This window comes from Ruditapes philippinarum, unplaced genomic scaffold (assembly GCF_026571515.1).
Source record: "Ruditapes philippinarum isolate M1 unplaced genomic scaffold, ASM2657151v2 ctg6804_1_1_1_1, whole genome shotgun sequence".
Taxonomy (NCBI): Eukaryota; Metazoa; Mollusca; class Bivalvia; order Venerida; family Veneridae; genus Ruditapes; species Ruditapes philippinarum.
This window is the reverse complement of record NW_026859616.1, coordinates 1-22,526: the sequence shown is the minus strand read 5'-3', so window position 1 is coordinate 22,526 and position 22,526 is coordinate 1. Positions and strand designations below refer to the sequence as shown.

The 22,526-nt window shown below is 34.5% G+C and overlaps 3 protein-coding genes across 3 annotated transcripts in view; all 3 read left to right on the top strand.

Annotated features, from left to right (window-relative positions):
* The window catches only part of LOC132757240 (uncharacterized), a 36,216-nt gene extending 28,661 nt beyond the window's left edge, over positions 1–7,555 (top strand). Inside the window, exons 2-5 of the mRNA XM_060748452.1 lie at positions 654–1,238; positions 1,636–1,961; positions 3,946–4,118; positions 7,340–7,555. Coding sequence (XP_060604435.1) covers positions 654–1,238; positions 1,636–1,961; positions 3,946–4,118; positions 7,340–7,485 — 1,230 coding nt within the window. The 3' untranslated portion in view covers positions 7,486–7,555. The remainder of the gene's footprint in view (positions 1–653; positions 1,239–1,635; positions 1,962–3,945; positions 4,119–7,339) is intronic.
* Positions 7,556–13,062: 5,507 nt separating this feature from the next.
* Positions 13,063–17,117, top strand: LOC132757243 (uncharacterized). The gene is made up of 2 exons (XM_060748457.1): positions 13,063–14,706; positions 16,978–17,117. The coding sequence occupies exon 1, from the start codon at positions 13,779–13,781 to the stop codon at positions 14,700–14,702; it is 924 nt and encodes a 307-aa protein (XP_060604440.1). The 5' UTR covers positions 13,063–13,778; the 3' UTR covers positions 14,703–14,706; positions 16,978–17,117.
* Positions 14,772–17,582, top strand: LOC132757245 (uncharacterized). The gene has a single exon (XM_060748459.1). It carries the CDS (start codon positions 14,772–14,774, stop codon positions 17,580–17,582), a length of 2,811 nt encoding a protein of 936 aa, XP_060604442.1.
* Positions 17,583–22,526: the final 4,944 nt, after the last annotated feature.

Genomic DNA, 22,526 nt, shown 5'->3' with positions numbered 1-22,526 from the left:
TGACCCATTTAACAGACATTCTTTCATAATACACCAATAAACACTTTCCCCAACTAGCAGACGACAGGCTATTCTTGAATAAAGATAACCGGTTGCGTATCTCACTGTATAAATCGTATGTAAAATAGTCTGGCATATGACTACCAGGTAGTTTAAATACTTACCGTGACGTTTCTTTGACAAGTCGTATTATTAGCGGCTTATTTCAAGACAACACAGAATTTTTTTGGGGGCAGATTTTTTTTTTTTTCACTTTCCCAAAATACAGAGTCGGCGGGTCAGTAAACCGAAATATCAAAAAATAATGGCCTTATGTTCAATATTCTGTATTTTTTTATATTGAATGATTTGAAAAAGTTTAATGCAAAGATAATGATAAAAATCAGTGAAGAAATGCAGTTGAGCCGTGTCATGACAAAACCAACGTAATGCGTTTGCGACCAGTATGGATCCAGACCAGCCTGCGCATCCGCGCAGTCTGATCAGGATCCATGCTGTTAGCTATCAGTTTCTCTACTTGTAATAAGGTTGGTAAGCGAACAGCATGGATCCTGATCAGACTGCGTGGATGCGCGACTGGTCTGGATCCAGGCTGGTCGCAAACGCACTATGTTGGTTTTGTCATGACGCGGCTCAATTGGTTTATCTTAAAGGTATTAGAACCAGGATATCACATAGCAAGAAGGGGACCGGATCATGGAGGTTCCAGCTTCACTCATTGTCGGCACTCGACGCAGATTGGGCGGCGATATGTTAACCTACGTCAGACATTAGAGGAACGAGCTCGCGTGGAACTCATGAGAGACTGTTTGTATCGGTTGAAATTATCAATCACGTTCGTGCGTGATTTACAGCAATTAGTTATGGAGGAGCATAAAATTTTATATCAAATTACGCATGATTGTGTCGATGAATTTCCTGTTAGTAAAATTTTCTGCCTTAATGCTTTATGTGAAGATTTACGAACTTTAATAGGTCATTGGAAATGTATAAAACAAAAACTGCACACAAATCGGTGGCTACAACCGGTTCTCGGTTCATTGCATTTTCAGCTCGACCGTATAAAATTATCATTGATACATTTACAAAACAAAGCTATATGGTGGCTAGAAAAGTTTGTTCAGATAGGTTTACAAGTTTTTGCTCACGGAAATGTGGACGCCTTAACGCATGAAATGATATGGAACATAACTCGTGGTCTCGAAGATCTGAACCGAATTATAAATGGCTTACAACATTGACAATCATACATCTACCTCTAAAATAGGCCTTATTAAATCTTTTTGTACCTACAACATATAAAGTGCTCTAAGTCCTGATTCTACAAACTCTGGTAGCAAATATCGGAGAAATTATGTTTAAATGCTATTCCAGTTTTCGAGGGTGCTAAGTATAATTGCCATGAGAGGTCAAGATATTTCAGCTCTTGGAAACACATTTCTGGTTTTTGTTACGACAAATCACGAATTTGTGAAACTTCTTTATTCAGGAATAAACCTCATCAATTGCACCGTAACTTTGTTGGACGGTAGGAAATCTAGTCATGATTAAAACAATGAATCGAGCCCTGATAAAACGACACCCATTAAATTCAGATTATGGGATACTGCTACCTGTATTGTAGCATATTAATAGACCTCTCTTAGTGCAGCTATACTTAAGGTCGGCAGTGTACGTGCGCCTGATTTGTCAGACTCGGAATCTCCTTTAGTGGAACTAGCTCGAGGAGAACACTCCTTTGCTGAAAACTTTCTACTAATTGTGTGCAATTCGACGAACCTTTTGCGGAGAAATGACCATCAGAAATCGAGGCGAGCTGTCAAGTACAGTCAGAGCATGATGAATTCGGGTAAACCTCCGCGTGGTGATACACCAGTGCTTTCAAGAAGTGATTCTTTGAGGAAGTCGGTCTCCTGGGGTGATTCTGCAGACAGCTCAATAAAGTCGCAGCTTACATCAAGGTGAGAAAATTTGTCTCGTTTTGTGGTTATTGCTTGTAATTCTAATTTATTAATCCAGCCAAGATACATGCATGCCCGCAACACTGTGTGATGGGGCATAAAGCTTTGCTCTTGTCTGTCTGACCTGCTTTCACACTGCCCTGCTGTCCATAAGAAGACTGGTTTGTGTAGCCAGATGTTAGTAGCATGTAACTGCCAGAGTCATTAAACTTTCTAAAAAGAGTTGTCAGCATGTGAACTTCTTGATGCAAACTTATTTGAGATCATCTGAGTTTTCCTTTGAGATTAGTAAGTAATAGCATTTTAAAACTTGTGTCATGTGTAACCCCAAAACTGCAAGAGCCATGAAACTTTTTTTTAAATAGTTGTCAGCATAACTTTGAACTTAAGCACCTTGGAATGCAAATTTTTGGAAGATTAGCAGAATTAATATTAATAAAGCATTTTAGGTCCTCTCTTGATGGGGAGAACTGGCCTATAGAATATTGTTTAGACTGTCACTGACAATAAAGCTATGAATCATCAGACTTGCTGAAGCCATTTTGTACAAAATTGACTTGTCCATCTTTGAATATAGGAAGGGATTCTTTGAGATTTCGTCAAGTTGTTTGTCTGACTTGGAATTAAACATGTTTTTGTGTGCTACTTTTAAGGGACCTATCGTTCGTATTACAAAGCAGCACGCCTCCAGATTCATGTTAATTTTCATGAAAATTGTGGACATGTATTTAAAAGTAAAATATTGTGAGGTGAACAAAGAAAGTAATTTACATATTGCAATCGGCACTTACAATCCAAGAAAAATACCAAAAAAGTGGTCAACATATGTAAAAACAGCCCCTACTGTGTTAGTAACGCAGTAGAAATATGGTGATAAAATACTGCAAAATCAGTCTTAAACCGCGCATTATAAACATGTAAAATATAACATGGATCTTGAATGTTTTTCCCTTTCTTAAAATGTTAGTACATTTTCCTCAATATTGATTTTCTTGAAATATTTGGCTCATCTGTAGGTGTGCAGCTTTAATATCACATTCATAGTAGCACAGTTGTGGTTTTAAGTTCATAGCATTATTGAACAGTGTCATTCATCTTGATGCTATTTGTGTCCATGCATTCAAGTTTCTTGTAAATTGTAACCTGAGTATATAATGTACACAGGCATGACATGGCTATATTATTTACTGTCGGAATGACTGATGTGTGCCGCTATTTTAATCCAAGGACATGACAGGGGTAATATTTCCACTCTAAAAGGGTTCATGATGTCAGATAGTAACTTTGTGCATAATACAAAGGTGTGTTGGTAGAATAATGCTGGTAGAAAAACTATATATTGTCACCTTATTGCAGTAATGGGTTAAATTCTTCATATAATTTAACATATACGGTAATTTAATAGGAATTAACCTGTTACTGCACAAAGATGATGATCTGTTTGGGTTTTTATTTAAATCGTTTGAGAACAAGTTAGTTAGCTTTTGGATTTTGGTTATATACACACATAGGGAAGACTTGGCTTGCCTAACTGTGTTGCCTCTTTAAATAAAGTTATTATTATTACACCCAAGAGCGTAGTCACAAGGTTTAATAAGAAAAAAAATTAAAAGAGTACATTGTTGGAAAAACACATTTTTCAAAAATCTCACAGTATATGTAATTTTCATCATTCATAATTATGTTTTATCAGAATTAATATTTAATCTTTCATTCTTTTATAATTAATCTGAGTTTGCTCAATGCAAAAAATCTTTCAGTTATAGTTGTGAAATTAGTATAAGGGAAATTGGGGAATATCAAAACCCACGACAATTGTCAGATTATGAATATTTATAGTATTTGGGAATTTTAGACCCTATTTTCGAAAAAATATCAGTATAGACATTTTCTGACATAGTAAAGAGGTCTCTTTAAGGGACATGTTTAAAAAAAGAGAAACACATGTACATAACACTGTTATTTAGTGTTTATTTATTTTTAGGTACATGGATTCATATTGGAACCATTTTGGAACCAGTTTATACATGATGTTTTATGAACCATGTTGGGTACGGCAGAAGTCGCTTTATTTCTCCGAGATTGGTAGTGTTTTAATGCTCAATACCACAGTGATAGCCCTTGTCAAACATATGATTCAACATGTCTGCCTCAAAGGTATGGTATAGGTTTCTATTTATCAAAACATTTAATAGATGTAACAGGATGGTAGATGTTTATTCACAAAAGCTCACAGTGAAATAGGGAAAAAAATTTATATTGAACGATTTTTTCTCTCATTTCTTTAGATTGCACATAGCTTTTAATATGCGAATTGTAATTAAGACATCATGCTTTGCATCAAGTACAATTTATAGTGTATTTCAAATAGTTTTGTGTCTTAAAAATTAATATTTTTATGATTAGTAGAGATTATTAGTTTTCTTTAATGTAAAAAATGCCATTTTAAGATATACTATGCTCATCTTTTGGTAAAATACTTTTATATCCGAAATTTAATGAAATCTAGAAAATTCTTACTGAGTGAGAGAGTACAAAACTATGTTTTGAAAGCTGCTTTCCCAATTACTGGTCAAGATTATTTTGTTCTTTTAATGTCACTATATATTTCAAACTGTGTTAAAATGTAGTTCACATTATCTTCTCTGTGTTTATTCGAAAGGTGTTTATTTTACTTTTAAAGAGAGACTGTATACCAGTTATCAGTATTTTTAAATATCAAATTTTAGCATAGTATATCTTTAGAAATAAAAGAAATTTCTTGTAAAAATAAACATTTTATTTTTACAAATTGTCACACAAATAAATAGAGATTTATTATAACACTGAATTAACCTTATAGACTTATATTCTAATGCTATGCAGAACATTTCCCATAGAAGTATGATAATGATTAACCAACCTTTACATTATCCTGAAATAAAACATAGCTGTTGTAATTTACTCCAAAGCTGTTACAATTTACTCCCAATTAAATTAACTCATTAGTGTCTGTATGCATGATTGGCAAAAGATCATGGCTTTACCTTGAGCAAACAGTGATCTCTAATTGGCATCATAAAATAAAACATAGCTGTTACAATTTACTCCCAAGTAAATTTACTCATTAATTTCTGTATGCATGCTTGGTAAAAGATCATGACATCAACAGTGATGTCTAATTGGCATTATCATGATTGAATGAGGAGTCTAATCCATTTTACTCCCATGTTATCAAAACCTGAAGAATATCTATGGTAAGATTTGTTTCTAGAATCAAAGTCTATAGATGTCTATTACCTCTATTTTATCAGTGATTAAGATATGTCCTAGTCCATCAGATGAGAAAATTGTATATTTTTTGTTTTACATAAAGGTGGAATTTCATTTTCTGATCATCTAAACTCAATTCATCTTTTTACATATCATTGATAAATAATTGGTAAAATAATCAGTATCTAGTTTTTTCTTTAAAAATTTTAAGAGCAAGTTATTTCAGTGTTGTAAGGAATCTTTGAGACCTTTTATAAATCACTATTGTATAGTTAGTTTAGATGTTTATGTTTCGGTACTTAGTGACCTTAAGCTAGTATTATTATGTAGTATTACATGGCACGAAACTGAGGTATGACCTTACTGACAATCATGTTTACATGGTCAGAAACTTCCTAGCGTTTATTTTTCAGCAACATTTTGTAAAAAGATATAATTATACCCCCACAAACGAAGTTTAGGGGGGGGTATATAGGAGTCAGCTTGTCGGTCCGTCGGTCGGTCCGTCGGTCGGTCCACATCATGGTTTCCGGACGATAACTAGAGTTTGGAATGAGGTATTGTAATCAAACTTGGTATATAGCAACCTTATGTGTAAACTCCGGTTGGTATTGCATTTGGACCCCCTGGGGTCAAGGTCACCGTTACTAAAAATAGAAAAATGGTTTCCGGACAATAACTAGAGTTAGGAATGAGATATTGTTATCAAACTTGGCCTATAGCAAGCTTATATAAAGACCTGGGTTGGTATTGCATTTGGGCCACCTAGGATCAAGGTCAAGGTCACCGTTACTAAAAATAGAAAAATGGTTTCCGGACAATAACTTGACTTAGGAATGAGATACTGTTATCAAACTTGGTGTATAGCAAGCTTATATGAAGACCTGGGTTGGTATTGCATTTGGGCCCTGTATAGCAAGCTTATATGAAGACCTGGGTTGGTATTGCATTTGGGCCCCCTGGGGTCAAGTTCAAGGTCACCGTTGCTAAAAATAGAAAAATGGTTTCCGGACAATAATTTGACTTAGGAATGAGATATTGTTATCAAACTTGGCGTATAGCAAGCTTTTATGAAGACCTGGGTTGGTATTGCATTTGGGCCCCCTGGGGTCATGGTCAAGGTCACCGTAAGGAAAAATAGAAAAATGGTTTTCTGACTATAACTAGAGTTAGGAATGAGATATTGTAATCTAATTTGGCGTAAAGGAAGCTTATATGAAGACCTGGGTTGGTACTGCATTTGGACCCCCTAGGGTCAAGGTCACCTTTAAAGTGTTACTAAAAATTGAAAAATTGTTTCCGGACAATAACTAGAGTTAGGAATGAGATATTGTAATCAAATTTGGTGTATAGCAAGCTTATTTCGAGACCCCAGTTGTGATTACAATTAATTGAAATATTTCTTTGTACACAGTTGATAGTTTGTGTTCAAATTTTTCTTCAGACTACTTTTTTTTCAAAAAGTCAAAGTTGCTGGTGGGGGTATTAATCACCTTCAGTGATAGGTCTAGTTTTTTTTAAAGAAACTACATATCATACCTTTTTCCATATTCATTTTGTAAATTTACTTGACATATATTTAGAAGTTATCCGTACATGTACATTTTTATCAATTGTTGCTATTGCGCAATGTGTTTGAATAATCATCCTGGCTTGACCAAGTCTTTATTTATTACCATTTTCTTGAACCTGGAGTTAACTTGTTAGTTTATACTTATGTCAGTTCCTCAAAAATTGACTTGTGTAATCAAAAAAAGGTTGTTTGAAGTAAAATAAATTTATACTTTAAAAAAGGTGAGAAAATTATATCAACAAACTTTATAAAAAAAATTATATTCTTTGTTCAAAACTCAGAAATTTTCAATCAAAGATTTTTGGTATCTGGTAAAGGACATATTTGTCCTTCAGAAGAAGTAGCCAATCATTTGAATAATACTCCTTACTTTAAAAAGAGCCAGAAATTGAAGAATATGTTTAAACATAAGGCTGTCTTAATGATATGAAAAGACTTGTGCCTTTCAATACTGGATAACTTATTTATAACTTTTCACATATCAGTTCCATGTAGTTTTCCCATGTAGATTGATCACATTATTGTATTACTATTTCTGTTCTTGCATGATCAGTATCACCACCTTTAGACAAGGATTCAACTAGCCAATCAGGTAGCTTTTTACATTTTCATCACTGTGTGTTGTTATTGTTATCCAATCAAAGTGCATGTTACATTTCCCACATGTTATTATTGTTATCCTATCAGAGTGCTTGTTAGATTTCACTTAGAAATTCCTATTTCTTTTTGAATAAACAATAATTATTGTTTTTACATATATTTGAAATATTTCAGTTGATATGCTAGTGACTGTTAACATTGAGTTTTTTTTTAGATTTTTTTTACTTTGAAATTAATAAACTGACTTGTAATTTTCCCCAAAAATTTCATTCTCCTTATAAGACTTCAGATTTTAAGGCTAAATCAGGATGCCTGTCATATAGGCAACCTGGCTAATGTACGCGGGTAAATACAATAATTATAATATCTGATCGGAACTTGTTATGTACAAGTCAATTGTAACTAATTGGAAATGATAGGAAATTAAGCCAAATTTTTACTTTCATCTGTCTCAGAACTGATAGATTAATGCAGAGGTTTTGTTTGGCACCAAAATCACCAGGAATATGTGCAAAAGTCACAGTGCTGAGGTTTTAGCAGTTTTAGCATCTGACTTTCCATGCTGGGGAGGGGCGCAAGGGCTTATTTCAAGGGCTTTGAAAATCCAAAAGGCAGAGTCTCGACAATTCTTGAGGGGTTTGTTGCCATGGTTACAATAAGTATGAAAGTAGCTACACGGCAAACTTTCTTAAATAATTCTTATCCTGTAATTAGTTGTCATGGAAATTGTTAAGTGAATGCAACTGAAATGTTTCAATAATTGTTGTATATTATGGATGTTTTGAATTCAAATGTTACTGTAAAGTTCTGCATGTTCTATTGTTAAATGTTTATGAATTTCATTTCAGTTCTTTTGAAAGCCTGGTTTTAGATTTTAGAATTTAGAAAATATATGAAACAGTACATTATTAATTTCTGAATTTCATTTTTTTTTTCAAAGAACAACTTGTCTTTAAAATAGAAGTACTTACCAGTTAAAACTATCAAATAAATTAACAGTGTTAGATTTCTCCAAAAAGCAAGTGGTGTTACAGATTTGCCTAATAATATGTGACTTGCAAACCTGCATGCACATTCAAGAGCAACTTGGAATTGTCCAAATTTAATTTTGTTTATGTGATTTCAGTATTAAAAAACTTAAATTGAGCTGTTCAGCTATCAGCTTAGGCTGCAGAAATACTGTAAAACAGTAGTATTTGTGAGGCTACAAAACTAACATTTCTGACAAGGTGAAATTTTCTCTGATTTCTACCTTCAGTTCTGTTGAATTTATATGATATTTAGATACTTAGCAAATATTTCTCTTTTTCAGGGGCCATACAATCTTCAATTTAAGAAATTAAAGAAATTTGAGCCCTTGCAAAATTTTCTGCTTTTACAGTATACAAACCCGTAAGGCCCAATACTTGAGGCATCGGCTACTTTTTATGCCACCGCAGCATCTGCGATGCGGTGGCATATAGCGATTCACCTGTGTGTGTGTTTGTTTGTGTGTGTGTGTGTTATATAGATTATATAGTGAACTTAAAAAATCTTCTTGTGAAAAACCACTGGTCCAATTTAAACCAAACTTGGCAGGATTGATCCTTGGGTGAAGCGCTTCCAAAGTTGTTCAAAGAATTTCATTCCATGCAGAAATCTGGTTGCCATGGCAACCGAAAGGAATTATAAGAATAAATTTAAAAAATCTTCTTGTAAAGACCCAAAAGACCTAGAGCTTAGATATTTTGCATAAGGCATTGTCTGGTAGACCTCTACCAAGATTGTTCAAATTATAGCCCTGGGGTCAAAATCGGCCCCGCCCCAGGGGTCATTGATTTTCACTGTACATATAGTAAAAACTAAAAATACCTTCTTGTAAAGACCCAAATGGCCTAGAGCTTAGATATTTTGCATAAGGCATTGTCTGGTAGACCTCTACCCAGATTGTTCAGATTATAGCCCTGGGGTCAAAATGGGCCCCGCCCCGGGGGTCATTGATTTTCACTGTATGTACATATAGTAAAAACTTAAAATACCTTCTTGTAAAGACCCAAAAGGGCTAGAGCTTAGATATTTTGCATAAGGCATTGTCTGGTAGACCCTTACCAAGATTGTTCAAATTATAGCCCTGGGGTCAAAATCGGCCCCGCCCCAGGGGTCATTGATTTTCACTATATGTACATATAGTTAAAACTTAAAATACCTTCTTATAAGGACCCAAAGGGCCTAGAGCTTAGATATTTTGCATAAGGCATTGTCTGGTAGACCTCTACCCAGATTGTTCAAATTATAGCCCTTGGGTCAAAATCGACCCCGCCCCGGGGGTCATTGGTTATCCTTATATGTATATAGTAAAAACTTTTTAAAAAATCTTCTAGTAATTGACAAATGCTAGAGGTAAGATATTTTGCATGAAACATTGTGTAGTGAAACTCTAGCAAGATTGTTCAAGTTATAGCCCTTGGGTCAAAATTGGCCCCACCCCTCGGGGTCATTGATTTTCACTATGAACATAGAGTAATAAATTAAAAAATCTTCTTATCTGAAGGTACAAGGCTTAAAGCTTTGATATTTGGTATATAATATCATCTTTAGGTCCTCTACTAAAGTTGTTTTAATTATGCCCCTAGTGTTGAAATTGCCCTGCCCCAGAGCAATCTTCAATTGTATAGAAACAAAAATAAATATGTTCCTACACTACTATTTAGTGTTGTATTAATGCGGTGGCATAGCATTTTTCTCAAATGCAATCTTGTTTAAAGTCTACGAGCATGTTTCTGCTATAATTTTACATCTACACCAACTGTGAACTTGAAATTGGCACTTGATAAATTTTAATGATCTGATAAAGTGAAGTAGAATCTATTATGTATCTTAGAATATGGCAAATTTCCTAGCAGAAAACAATTTAGAAAACATGTGATTCAAAGAGCATAGTTGTTAATTGATGTAGCATATTGTAAAAGTGCATTTCGGAATTCAATACTTAAAGAGATGGGTAAATTATTCTGCAGATATAATTGTACAGGCATTAATCTTTTCAATCATCAGTATTATTTTGTGATTTTGTAAATTGAAGGTCAAGGTTTTTGAAACTGAATTTGCTAGCATATCTTTAATTGACACACAGTTGTAAATATGCGTCCATTTTCTAAAATTCTGCCTTATAAAAACATTATTAGTTATGAATATTTACGACATGGCATAAACAGTTTAAAATGAGGTACAAAGTTAAAGCTTATGCCCCCAGCTGCTAGGTATTATGGTTATATAGCATACTGGCATTTATATATGGTCATATAACCTGCTGAAAGTCTTTGCACAAATTTATAATACTGCACAAGTCCACTCTTTAAATAAAATTATAAATAATTAAAGTGAATTGGTCAATGATGGAAGGTATGTAAAACAATAAATGATTATGTTGATATATAATGTTTAGTATCAGACAGACATAACAACAAAGCACAAACTAAATATATATAACAGTTGTTGGCAAGTATGAGATACAACTGATCTGAATTATTACATATATTTATATAGCAGATGATATAAATTGTTCTGGAACAAAATATTATTATTATTCATATAAATGTTCATACTAAATCACTAAATCAACATTTATCTTTCACTTAATAGTTCATGAGAATATCCAAATGATATATTAAATTTCTATTGTTTTTATCAACAACATACTGTATTGCAGACCAATCCACTTTAATAAATTTGTTGTTGCCATTATAAGATAGGTAATATAATTGTCATGATTTTACTGTGAAAATATAGGTTACAAACATGCAATAATTAATATATTATAGCAATGTTCATTAACCCTTAGCCTGCTGGACTTGAAGTGATATTAGACTTTGCCACTAGTAAATGGCCAGCTAGGTCAGTCTGCACATCCGTGTAGGCTGACCAGGCTCTATACTGTTGGCTGACCAATTTCAAATTTTCAATTTGATATTCCTAAATATTGTTAAATGAAAGATAGCTAGAGCCAGACCAGCCTGCACATCCCCCTAATCTGACCAGGCTCTTTACTATTGGCTGATCAACTTCAAATTCCAAAACTAAAAAAGTTAGATGAGTCAATTCAAGAAATCCAGCAAGTTAAAGGGTAAATTAGATAACTTATGATACCACATAGTATTTTTCTAATTTAATAATAATACCATCACATTGTAACAGTATTTTACCATATTGTTGTTTGTCTTGCATGAACTCTGTGTGTGCGTGTGTGAATAAACACCATCATGTTGTTTTAGGACCCCCAAATATGTTGCGTCACCCCATTGACCCAAAGTATCCTGACATTGGTGTTCCAATAATCCTACCTGATCCTTTCCCAGGTTTGTAAAAATTATGTGAATGCTAGCTTTTATTGGAATTTAATGAATGCTAATTTCTTTGCATGCTGTTTTTGCATTTATAAGGACTTGCCTTTGCTACAAATAGGACTTGCCTTTATTACATATAGGACTTGCCTTTGCTACAAGTAGGACTTGCCTAAATGCTACAAGTATAGAATCAGGCCAGCCTGAACATTTCTACAGTCTGGCTTGATTCTGTACTGTGTATAGCTCACTTTGGACATTTTTGAAATTGAAAGTCCTTAAAACATTAATGGAAAGGTCCACTGAGTTAATGGGCAAGTCCATTATATAAAGTTAACTGTTCAAGCTGTGAATTGATGTAATAAACTGTAACCTTTGTTGTATTAAAGTGATTATGATAAATGTTTAACTATGATGCCAAGAATGCAAGAAATTTGTTTATCCTTGCTACTTATAAGGTCAAGCTTTTCTGCATAGTTATCTGATGAAATGCTAATTATTATTTATGGATCTTAATAATTTGATCAAAACTTCTCTCTTTTTATTCACCATGAAACACAATAATGATTATGCCTAAACTTTATCTGTGTTATTACAGTACCAATTGAGTCTTGGTTACCTAGGCCAAACATTATCATTTTGAATCCTGAGCCAGAGCAAAGAAATGGACAGCATACTTTTTGTTGTTATTTGATTTAATGCTAAGACTTTGTGCCAAAAGTTTATTAGCTTCAAAGTAAATTGGCTGATTTATCCTTGAAACTTACTTTTATAAATGCTAAACTATTCAAACTTTGATTTTTAGCTTAACTATTTGAAGAATAGGGAGAGCTGCTGTACTCGCATAGGCGGCAGCTTCACACTTTAGTTCCGTTTTTTGTTTAGGTTGGTTTTATCTCTAATCTGAAAGGAATTCTCTAATCTGAAAGGAATAGGTTGAAACTTCAGGTATTATTTTGAGTGCATAATAGGAGGTCACTGACCAAGGCCTACAACATGGATTTTGACAGAACTATGCTCCTTTTTGAACTTAAAAAAAATTACATTGTCCAGACTCCGTTTTACTATCAAGCATTATGACAAAAGTCGGGCATGTTGTCCTAATCACAGGTCTTGTAATAAAAAGTACTTGCATTTGGTGTGCTTTAAAAGTGAGTTGCTTTGGTCTTTTGGGACAAGCTTTGCTGTGTATATAGTCTTTACATTGTACTGTAAACTGTAATACTATAGGTCAAGCTTTATACTGTAAGTTTCATGTGTTTATTTTTTAACTTTTCAAATGAATTGTAGTGCTTAATGAGTGATGCTTATGATATATCACAGGAGCTTGATTTTATTTCATAAATAAACTTACCTGACATTACTATATGGATTTCTCTCTCTTGATCCGCATAATAGACTCATATCCGGAAGATAAACTTTTGACCTCTAGTAGGTCACTTCCGGTAGAAACCCATGCTTGATTCAGTTTCTCTTATCTTGCGAAAGTGTTCGCATCTCCGTGAATTTAGACTCTTTTCAAAGTCTTTGGACTTAGAAAGTTACTTTATTAGTTGAGTTTCGTTTTATTCAACTTCTATTGGATTATGGCGTCGAATAAATCGGCGGAAGAAGGAGAACTTGCCTCGGATAGTGGTTCCGACGTGACAAACACGTCGTCGCACTCGCCTCGTGGATCGAGTGAAATTCCTCACCATTCAAGGTCAAGTAAGAAGAAAAAGGGTAAAAAACATTCTAAGTATTATGAATTGAGTAGACGTTTTTCTGTTATTGAAGACATGTTACACAAAATGTTAGATAAAGAACAGTCTCGCCCTCGTGAGGGAAGTTCTAGGGACTTGACAAACAAGTCGACGGTTTCGGTACAAAATTCGTCACAAAGACGATTATTTAGCGATAATGAAAGTGATTTAGAAGATCAAGTTTCTATTATGGCTCATGGACAAATTTCCCCACGTGATTATGACTCCGAAAAATCGGACTGTGAGTTAGAAAATTCTGCAAGTGCTCTTTCACAAAGAGAAGAACATTTATCAGACATGCAAAAGAAATGTCTCGTGGACATGTTTGGGGATGATGCCCTGGTTAAGAAGAATGAAAAAAAAAGATGGTTTGGTGTTAGATTCATCACAAATTGAAGTGTTAAATAACAGTTACAGATGTAAAGAGCCAAATTTTCTGTCTGCCTTTTCTGAGGAAAATTTTGATCTTTTTCCTGTGGACAGTGAATCAGAAAAATGGTTACAGGTGCCTCCTCTTGATTCTTTAGTTGAATGTTGCTTAACTAAACGTTTTGGTAACAGAGCCTCTTTTGTTAAAAGTAAAGGCAGGACTTTATTTACTCAGCCTTGTAAAATGGTAGAAAAAATTGCTTACAAAGGGCAACAAGCAGCTCGTCTAGGTTTAATTATACAGATGTACATCCAACAGAGCTTAGGTAATTTTCTACAGTTTCTGGAATCAGACGATTTCAATAAAGAGAAGGCAACCCAACATGTTAAAGATGTGTTTGCCATGTCAACTAAGGCTCTTGACCAGTTAGGTCGTTCAGGGGCGTTCCACCATGTTATCAGAAGATCGGTAGCTATGACAGATACTGCTCTTTTTGAGCAACCAGACAATTTGGAATTTTCTAATTTACCTTTAACTGGTGAGGGTGTGTTTGGTGCCGGTTTAGAGTCTTTGTTAAAAGCTCGCAAAGAGAAAAAGAAACAGATTGACGATTTAATTCCAGATGTTAAAAGGTCTGGCTTTAAAAGGAAGTTCTCGGGTGCCCAACCAGATTCGAGTAAAAGACCTACTCCAGATAGATTTTTTGACAGGCCGTCAGCTTCTACTTCTAAGTGGGATAATTTTCGTATCCCAAGACTGTCAAGAGATAAAACTGACAGCAGACCGCAGTCATCATATAAGTCAAGGGGCAGTTTTGGTAGTTACCCAAGACGATCAACATCCTTTCCAGGTAGAGGAAAATTGGCAAAATCAGATGGAAAATGACTCTGTAAGTATAATTGCAAAATGGCCGGAGATACCCGTTGGGGGGAGACTTTCACTATTCCTTCCAGAATGGCAGAAAATAACCACAGACAAATGGGTTTTAGAAATAATCCAACACGGTTACAAACTGGAGTTTCTAAAAATACCACCTTTTCAGGGTATAAAACCTACAAAAGTTCCTTTAAAGGACGAAACTGTTATAAACACAGAAATAAACAATCTTTTAGACAAAAAAGCTATAGAAATTGTGTCTCCCAACAAAATTCATTCAGGTTTTTACAGTACGTTGTTTCTAGTGACAAAAAAGACTGGGGATTTGAGACCAGTCATAAACTTGAAACCCCTCAACGAGTATCTCCACAAACAACATTTCAAAATGGACACATTATCAAAAGTTTTGAACCTTGTCGAGAAAGGAGACTGGGCTCTCACTCTAGACTTAAAAGACGCATATTTCCACATAAAGATATTCAAGGGTCATCGGCAATATCTCCGCTTTCAATACAAAGGTGTTGTTTACCAGTTTCGCACACTTTGTTTCGGTCCGACAAGTGCACCAAGAGTTTTTGTCAAAGTAATATCTGTAGTGGTGGCCCACCTACGAAAGCTCAATGTGCGTCTTGCCAGTTACCTGGACGATTGGTTACTGGTAAATCAAAAGAAAGATTTTCTTCTAAGAAACAGAGCACTAGTTCTCAGTCTCCTTTATCGACTAGGTTTCATTGTAAACAAAAACAAATCACAATTAGTACCAGTTCAGTCGTTGACTTACATAGGGGCTCAGTTCGATTTGATAAACGGCAGTGTCTCTCCAACTCTAGAAAGATTAAAAAAGTTAAAAAAATCTGTGTCAAACATTCTGGCAGGTCAAACAACAGCCAGACATTATCTGATATTATTGGGCACAATTGCATCTTGTCTAGAAATGATTCCGAATGCAAGGTTGTTCATGAGACCAATTCAACTGCATTTGCTTCAGCATTGGAGTCCACACAGAATGGTTCTTTCTCATGTGGTTCCTTTAACTCCTCAGCTGATTTTAAATCTAAATCGGTGGTTACTGGATCAAAACATAGCAAGGGGCAAATCTTTTCTGAAAGATGCCTTTCCAGTTACAGTGACCACAGATGCAAGTGGCAAATGGGGTTGGGGTGGTCACATGGACAACCTAACTTGTCAGGGTCAGTGGACCATAACACAGAAGTTATTACACATAAACTGTCTGGAAATGATGGCAGTGATGTTCAGTATTCAGCAGTTCCTGTCTCACTTGAAGGGTTGCAATGTACTGGTCAAATCGGACAATACTACAGTTTGTCAGTACATAAACCATCAGGGGGGGACAAGGTCTGCTCAACTGAACAGTATAACTTGGGATTTATGGCATTTGGCTCTGAAGAACAATATCAAGTTAAAAGCAGTTCATATAATGGGTATAAAGAATGTGTTAGCAGACACTTTGAGTCGGGAACTAATAAGGGAAACAGAGTGGTCTCTGAACAGTGCTGTAGTAGAGAAAATATTCAGTCTTTGGGGTCAACCAATGATAGATCTTTTTGCCACTCACAAGAACAAGAAAACTCTCCTGTTTTGTTCTTGGATTCCCCATCCACAAGCCTTTGCTCAGGATGCCCTGTCAATTGCATGGCAGAACATGTTTGTGTATGCGTTCCCGCCATTGCCTCTTATTCCCAAAGTTCTCAGTCACCTGAAGAAATACCGATGCACTATGATTCTCATTGCTCCACAGTGGCCGAGACAACATTGGTACACACAGATACTAAACCTCTTGATAGCATGTCCATTGAGACTTCCATGCATTCCGACTCTTTTAACACAATGCAAGGGGAGGGTTCTTCATACCAACCCAGAGAAGTTGAGTCTGACTGCATGGTTGTTATCGACCGAAAGTTCATGTCAAAAAACCTTTCTGAAAAAGCAAGAAAACTTTTGGCCAAATCCTGGAGACATGGTACTCAAAAAGACTATAAATCTAAGTTCAGACAATTTTGTAGCTGGTGTTGTGAACGGCAAATTGATTCATATACAGCCTCTTTAACTGATTGTGCAGACTTTTTGACACATTTATTTGAAAAAGGCTTACAATATCGCACTATTAATGGATACAGATCCATGCTATCATCAGTTTTAGCACCTGTGGAGAATATTCCTATAGGTCAACATCCTTTTATTATTCGCCTTCTTAAAGCTGTTTTTAACGAACGTCCTCCAATTAAAAAACTTGTGCCTGAATGGAATCTTCTTTTCATTTTAGGATGTCTGGAAAAAGCTCCATTTGAACCTTTGAGAGATGTACCATTGAAGTATTTAACATGGAAAACCTGTTTTTTACTGGCTATAACAACTTTTAGACGTTGCAGCGATCTACAGTCTTTACAATTAGGTGAAGGCTCTGTTAATGTTCAAAAACATGGACTTACATTTATTAGACCAGGGTTATCTAAGCAGGATAGACCAAATCATTGTGGTAAAAACATTTTTGTTCCTGCGTTGCCAAACAAGTTTTTGAACCCTAAACGTTGTTTAACTTACTATTTAAAAAGAACTGAACCTTTTCGTATTTCTGAAAATGGACAAGATATTATCAAGTTATTTTTATCTATGAAAAAACCACATAAACCAGTGACAGCGCATACAATTTCAAGATGGTTAGTGGACATTATCAAATTTTGTTACAAAAAGGAGAAAAAATCTATTGGGAAAATTAGAGGACATTCTACACGTAGCATTGGACCTTCATGGGCGTTATTCAAAGGTGCATCTCTTCAACAGATAATGGAAGCGGCAGATTGGTCAAGGGAGACCACTTTCACTAAATACTACTTAAAGCCAGTAAATGTAGATTTCATGAAGCTGTGATGGCACACAGCTGGGTATATATTGAATATAATGTGTGGTATCTCCTATCTTGCGGATCGCAGGGTTGTTATGATTTTTTACTTATGTACTTAAATAAGTACTTGTATAGATGTACTTAAATAAGTACTTGTATAGGATGTGTTTGTACATAAAGAAGTACTTGTACTTCATTGGGTATTTATGAGAATTGGGAAGAATATTGTTATGAAGTCTTCATCAAGTCTTGCTGCATTCACTCTACTCTATGTGGTGAGTAAATTATCAAATTTGAAATATATTTTATTAATACATATGCATGTATGTATCCAAATGTATATTTTACTAAGATCTTTGGTGGGAATTTATAGATTAATATGTGTTAAATGACTCCCACCACCTACATTACTGCTATAAAATCTAATTAATTCCATATAGTAATGTCAGGTAAGTTTATTTATGAAATAAAATTGGAAAATTTGTTTTACAAATTAGAGTTTTATGAATAAATAATACTTACCTGACATTACATGTTACCCACCCTGGGACCTACCCCACTAGTCATTTAGTATTTTGTTGGCGAACACTTTCGCCAGATAAAGATACTGAATCAAGCATGGGTTTCTACCGGAAGTGACCTACTAGAGGTCAAAAGTTTATCTTCCGGATATGAGTCTATTATGCGGATCAAGAGAGAGAAATCCATATAGTAATGTCAGGTAAGTATTATTTATTCATAAAACTCTAATTTGTAAAACAAATTTTCCAATTTTTTATCATTAATTGAAAAATATTTAAATAAACAAGAAATATGAGCCGCGTCATGACAAAACCAACATAGTGGGTTTGTGACCAGCATGGATCCAGACCAGTCTGTGCCTACGTGCAGTCTGATCAGGATCCATGCTGTTCGCTATCAGTTTCTCTACTTGTAATAGGGTTTGTAAGCGAACAGCATGGATCCTGATCAGACTGCGCAGAGGCGCAGGCTGGTCTGGATTCATGCCGGTCGCAAACCAATTATGTTGGTTTTGTCATGACGCGGCTCAATTATTGAAACACCCCCAGCTTTATAATATTCATAGTATAGAGGGGTATATTTGGCATTATTTCTTATATTTACTTATATTTTTCTATTATTGATAGAATGTCAAGTTCCTGTGGATATATATACTAGTACATGTATAGTAGAGCTATATTTTAAAGATATTTTACCAGCATATCTGAAGCCATTTAAGGATGATTAACCTTTTCCACTAGTGTAGAGCCAGGCCTGTCTTCACCTTTATTTGGTCTGACCAAATACTGTTGGGTGTCTGACTTTGGATTTTTATCTTCTATATCCTATATTGATAATAAACAGTTTCAAAAATGAAAGGCAGAATATTAGTACAAGTATAAGAAATTCAACAGCTTTAGGGTTATCAGTTGTATGCGTCTTTGGTTTGTTACATAATCAATTAGAAATTTGCAAAATTGATATTCATGAGATATTCTCTGTGTTGCATGTTGTTTGTGCTTCTATTTGGGGTTGTTTGCATTGCTAGAGTGCGCTATATGAATGGGCTTGTGTATGTAATCACAAATTATGGTGTGCATGGTTTTTGCATGGTGACAGGTGTTGTTTGTATAAAAGATATGCATTTGCAACTTTAAGAACACAGAACTTTCTTATAATATACATATATTTATTTTTATTATAATAAAAGATAAAAAATAAATTGGACATATTATTATATGTATAGTAATTTGAAGGAATATATAAATATAATAAGTATAGCAATTGAAAAATAAGTATAACAAATTTAATTCAGAATAAGATACAATTTCAAAAGTAAAGTCTAGCATATAGTGGTGTTCTAGGTGTCTACAGCTTAGTCCATATATAATTTAGTTCGAGCCCCTCATAGATCACAACCGTGATTGCTACTCAATCAGTACCAATTCAAAAATTTCCCCAAATTAATTAATGTTTTTGTCCAGATTAAAAGATGGACAAGTCCATTTAAGATATTTAGAGTGGGCAGGATAAAATTTAGATGCCAATGTATAGTTAATGATGCTTCTGTTTCTTGTACAAATTAAATTGTCACAGACAAATTATTTCAGCTCCCAGCGAGAGTACTAAGGATTTAGGCTCAAGTTAAACTTACATTTCTCTCTTATACGGTCTCATAATGATGCCGTCAGGGAAATATACTGTATAATAAACAGGGCTGCATTGATGGAGATGTAGTTATCATTTATTTATAATTATTGTACGATTATAAGACTTTCTTAAGGAAACGTCTGACATTCATAAAAGGCCGCAGTCTGTATAGCTCTTTACAGTAGACAGAAAATTATCACTAATTGCTTGTACAAGTAACTCCCCGCTGTGTTCAATGTGAACATATTAATGAACACATCCCTGGAATAAATATTCCTTTCAGACTTGTAGAATAATTGTTATTCTCTTCCACAAAAAAAAAAGGATTTAAGTAGCCAAATTATGAATAAAAAAAGAATTACCGAACAAAAGCGAACATAGTAATCCATTATCAGACAGCTAGGATATACCTACTGGATATACCGGGCTGATCTTGGTTTGCACTGGTCACATGAGTAAATTACGGCGCCACCTGATGGCTAAGGGTTAATCGGGTTCTGTTATCATTTTTATTCCAACAGCTCTTTCTATGCTAAAATCTTTCCAATTAAACATATTTATGAACACACCCCTGGAATAAATATTCCTTTCAGACTTGTAGGATTTTGTTATTCTCTTCCACAAAAATAAAAGGATTTTAGTGGCCAAATTATGAATAAAAAAAGAATAAGCGAACAAAGTAGTCCATTATGAGACGGCTCAGATATACCTACTGGATATACCGGGCTGATCTTGGTTTGCACTGGTCACATGAGTAAATTACGGCGCCACCTGCTGGCTAAGGGTTAATCGGGTTCTGTTATCATTTTTATTCCAACAGCTCTTCAGCTCTTTCTATGCTTCTTTTTAATTAAATTACATTAAAGTGTTAGAGGAGATGTTTTTGATAACACTGTGAGTGAGGCTTAGGGCCTTGAAGTTTGTGAGGGGGGGGGGACAACAAAAAAATCAATAGAAGCAAACAATTTAAATTGTACACACTTTAAACTTTTGTTGAGAATTTTTATTGACTACAATATATAAAATGAGAATGTTTATTATTTACTCTCAATATATGAATTCAGGCTTCTGTAATATATTGAAGATAATTTTCAACATAAATGTTAAAAAATCTTTTATGACAATTTTAAGAATTTTAACTTAGTACAAGAATAATTTCACATCCCCAAAAATGGGGTGTTAATTCAATTGTTATAGAAGTGTTAAGGGGACGATATAATCAAAATGTTTGCTCTTGCAAGGGCCATAATTCATTCATTAACAAGACAGACTGGCTGTTATAAAGTCTTGATTTATATAACTTGTCTTATGGGCAGTTAAATAAGGTACTTGTTCAAACCTTTACCAATGTAAATGAAGAGATAATTTTTATATTTTACAGATTTGTTTCCACCTGGTAGTGTCATACCAATGTTAAATGCAGCTAGAAAATGTCTCCATACTTCAGCATTTGGAGCCTGGGATACAAGTAAGTTTGTTAAATTCTTCAAGAAATGAGATAGGAGTTTTAATGTTGGTAGATCTATGCAAGCATTCTTTACATTGTTGGCTGGCTTTGAAATCTTTGCAATTATATATTATAATCAAGAAAATGAAATATGGGTATGTGGAAGCACAAGATTAAAGCTTAGATAGTGTCATTATTTTACTTTATTGTCCTCTCAAGTTTGGAAGGAAGTTTCCAAGTTAAAAAAAATTCTATACTTTGAACCATACTTCACTAGTATCTATGAAAAGTTATTTTTTGTTTTTGTTTTTTTTGTAGCCAAAGAGAAATTTATTCCTGAATATCTATCTTAGACATTGAGGCTTAAATGGTCATATGTCTTCACTGTAGATTTAGAAATCATGTAAGATTGGTAGTCTGTAACTTGGGGAGATATTGTCACATGGGTGAAAGTTTATAGGATTTTTCCTGAAGTTCAGGATTTTCAATCTCCTGAAAGCCTTCTATTTCCTATGTAAAACTATAGCAATTTAAACTTCTTAATTCAGGATTGTCTGGATTTTTAAAATTTCTAACTTTCACCCAAAATTGGGTATCACTAGTTGGTTATCCAGGAGAGCATGCAGGCAATCATTTGCCGAAGTATGACCAAAAATGTGTTAAAATTGGCATAGAAACCTGAAAAACAATTCAGAATTAACTAAAACTATACTTGCATTGTGGCTTAGCCTTAGTGATCAGATTGTCTTTTGAAAAGTTTTAATCTATTTTGATTTTATAAAAAAATATGAATGATTTTTTAAAGTGGATTGTGTGAAGCACTAGCCTCAATGCGACGTGACAAATGTTACCTCCTGCCCTCTAAGTGGACGGAGATTACAGTACGAGGACGGGAATGCTATTACGAAGATACGTACCAACCGGTGCTCACAACCCTGCCAGAGAAAACGCTCGGGTGAAAATAACTGATCCGGCCCCAGGGGGTGAGTGTTTTGAGACTCTTGTGGAATCTTTAAATTTAAGTTTTTGAATACAGCACAGTTGCCCTTTTGGTGCCCTGAATAATTCAGAGGGGTATTCTTTTTTCTCCACCAGTAAAGCCTGGAAAGTTGCCATAAGACTTTCTTATTGTTTGCATTACATAAAAGAACACTTAAACCAAGCAAAACAATGAAATTTGGCAAAGGATTGATGGAAGATTTGGTACTTATTTTATGTTGTCTTTACAAGCAGAATGATGTGTTCATTTGATTTACTGAAGTATGTATGTAACAATGTTTACACGAAATATGATGTGTTTTTTCACTGAAGCAATTTGAAGAGGGTAAAAAAATTGATTCCAATACCCTACAAAGTTTTTTATTGGCAAGAG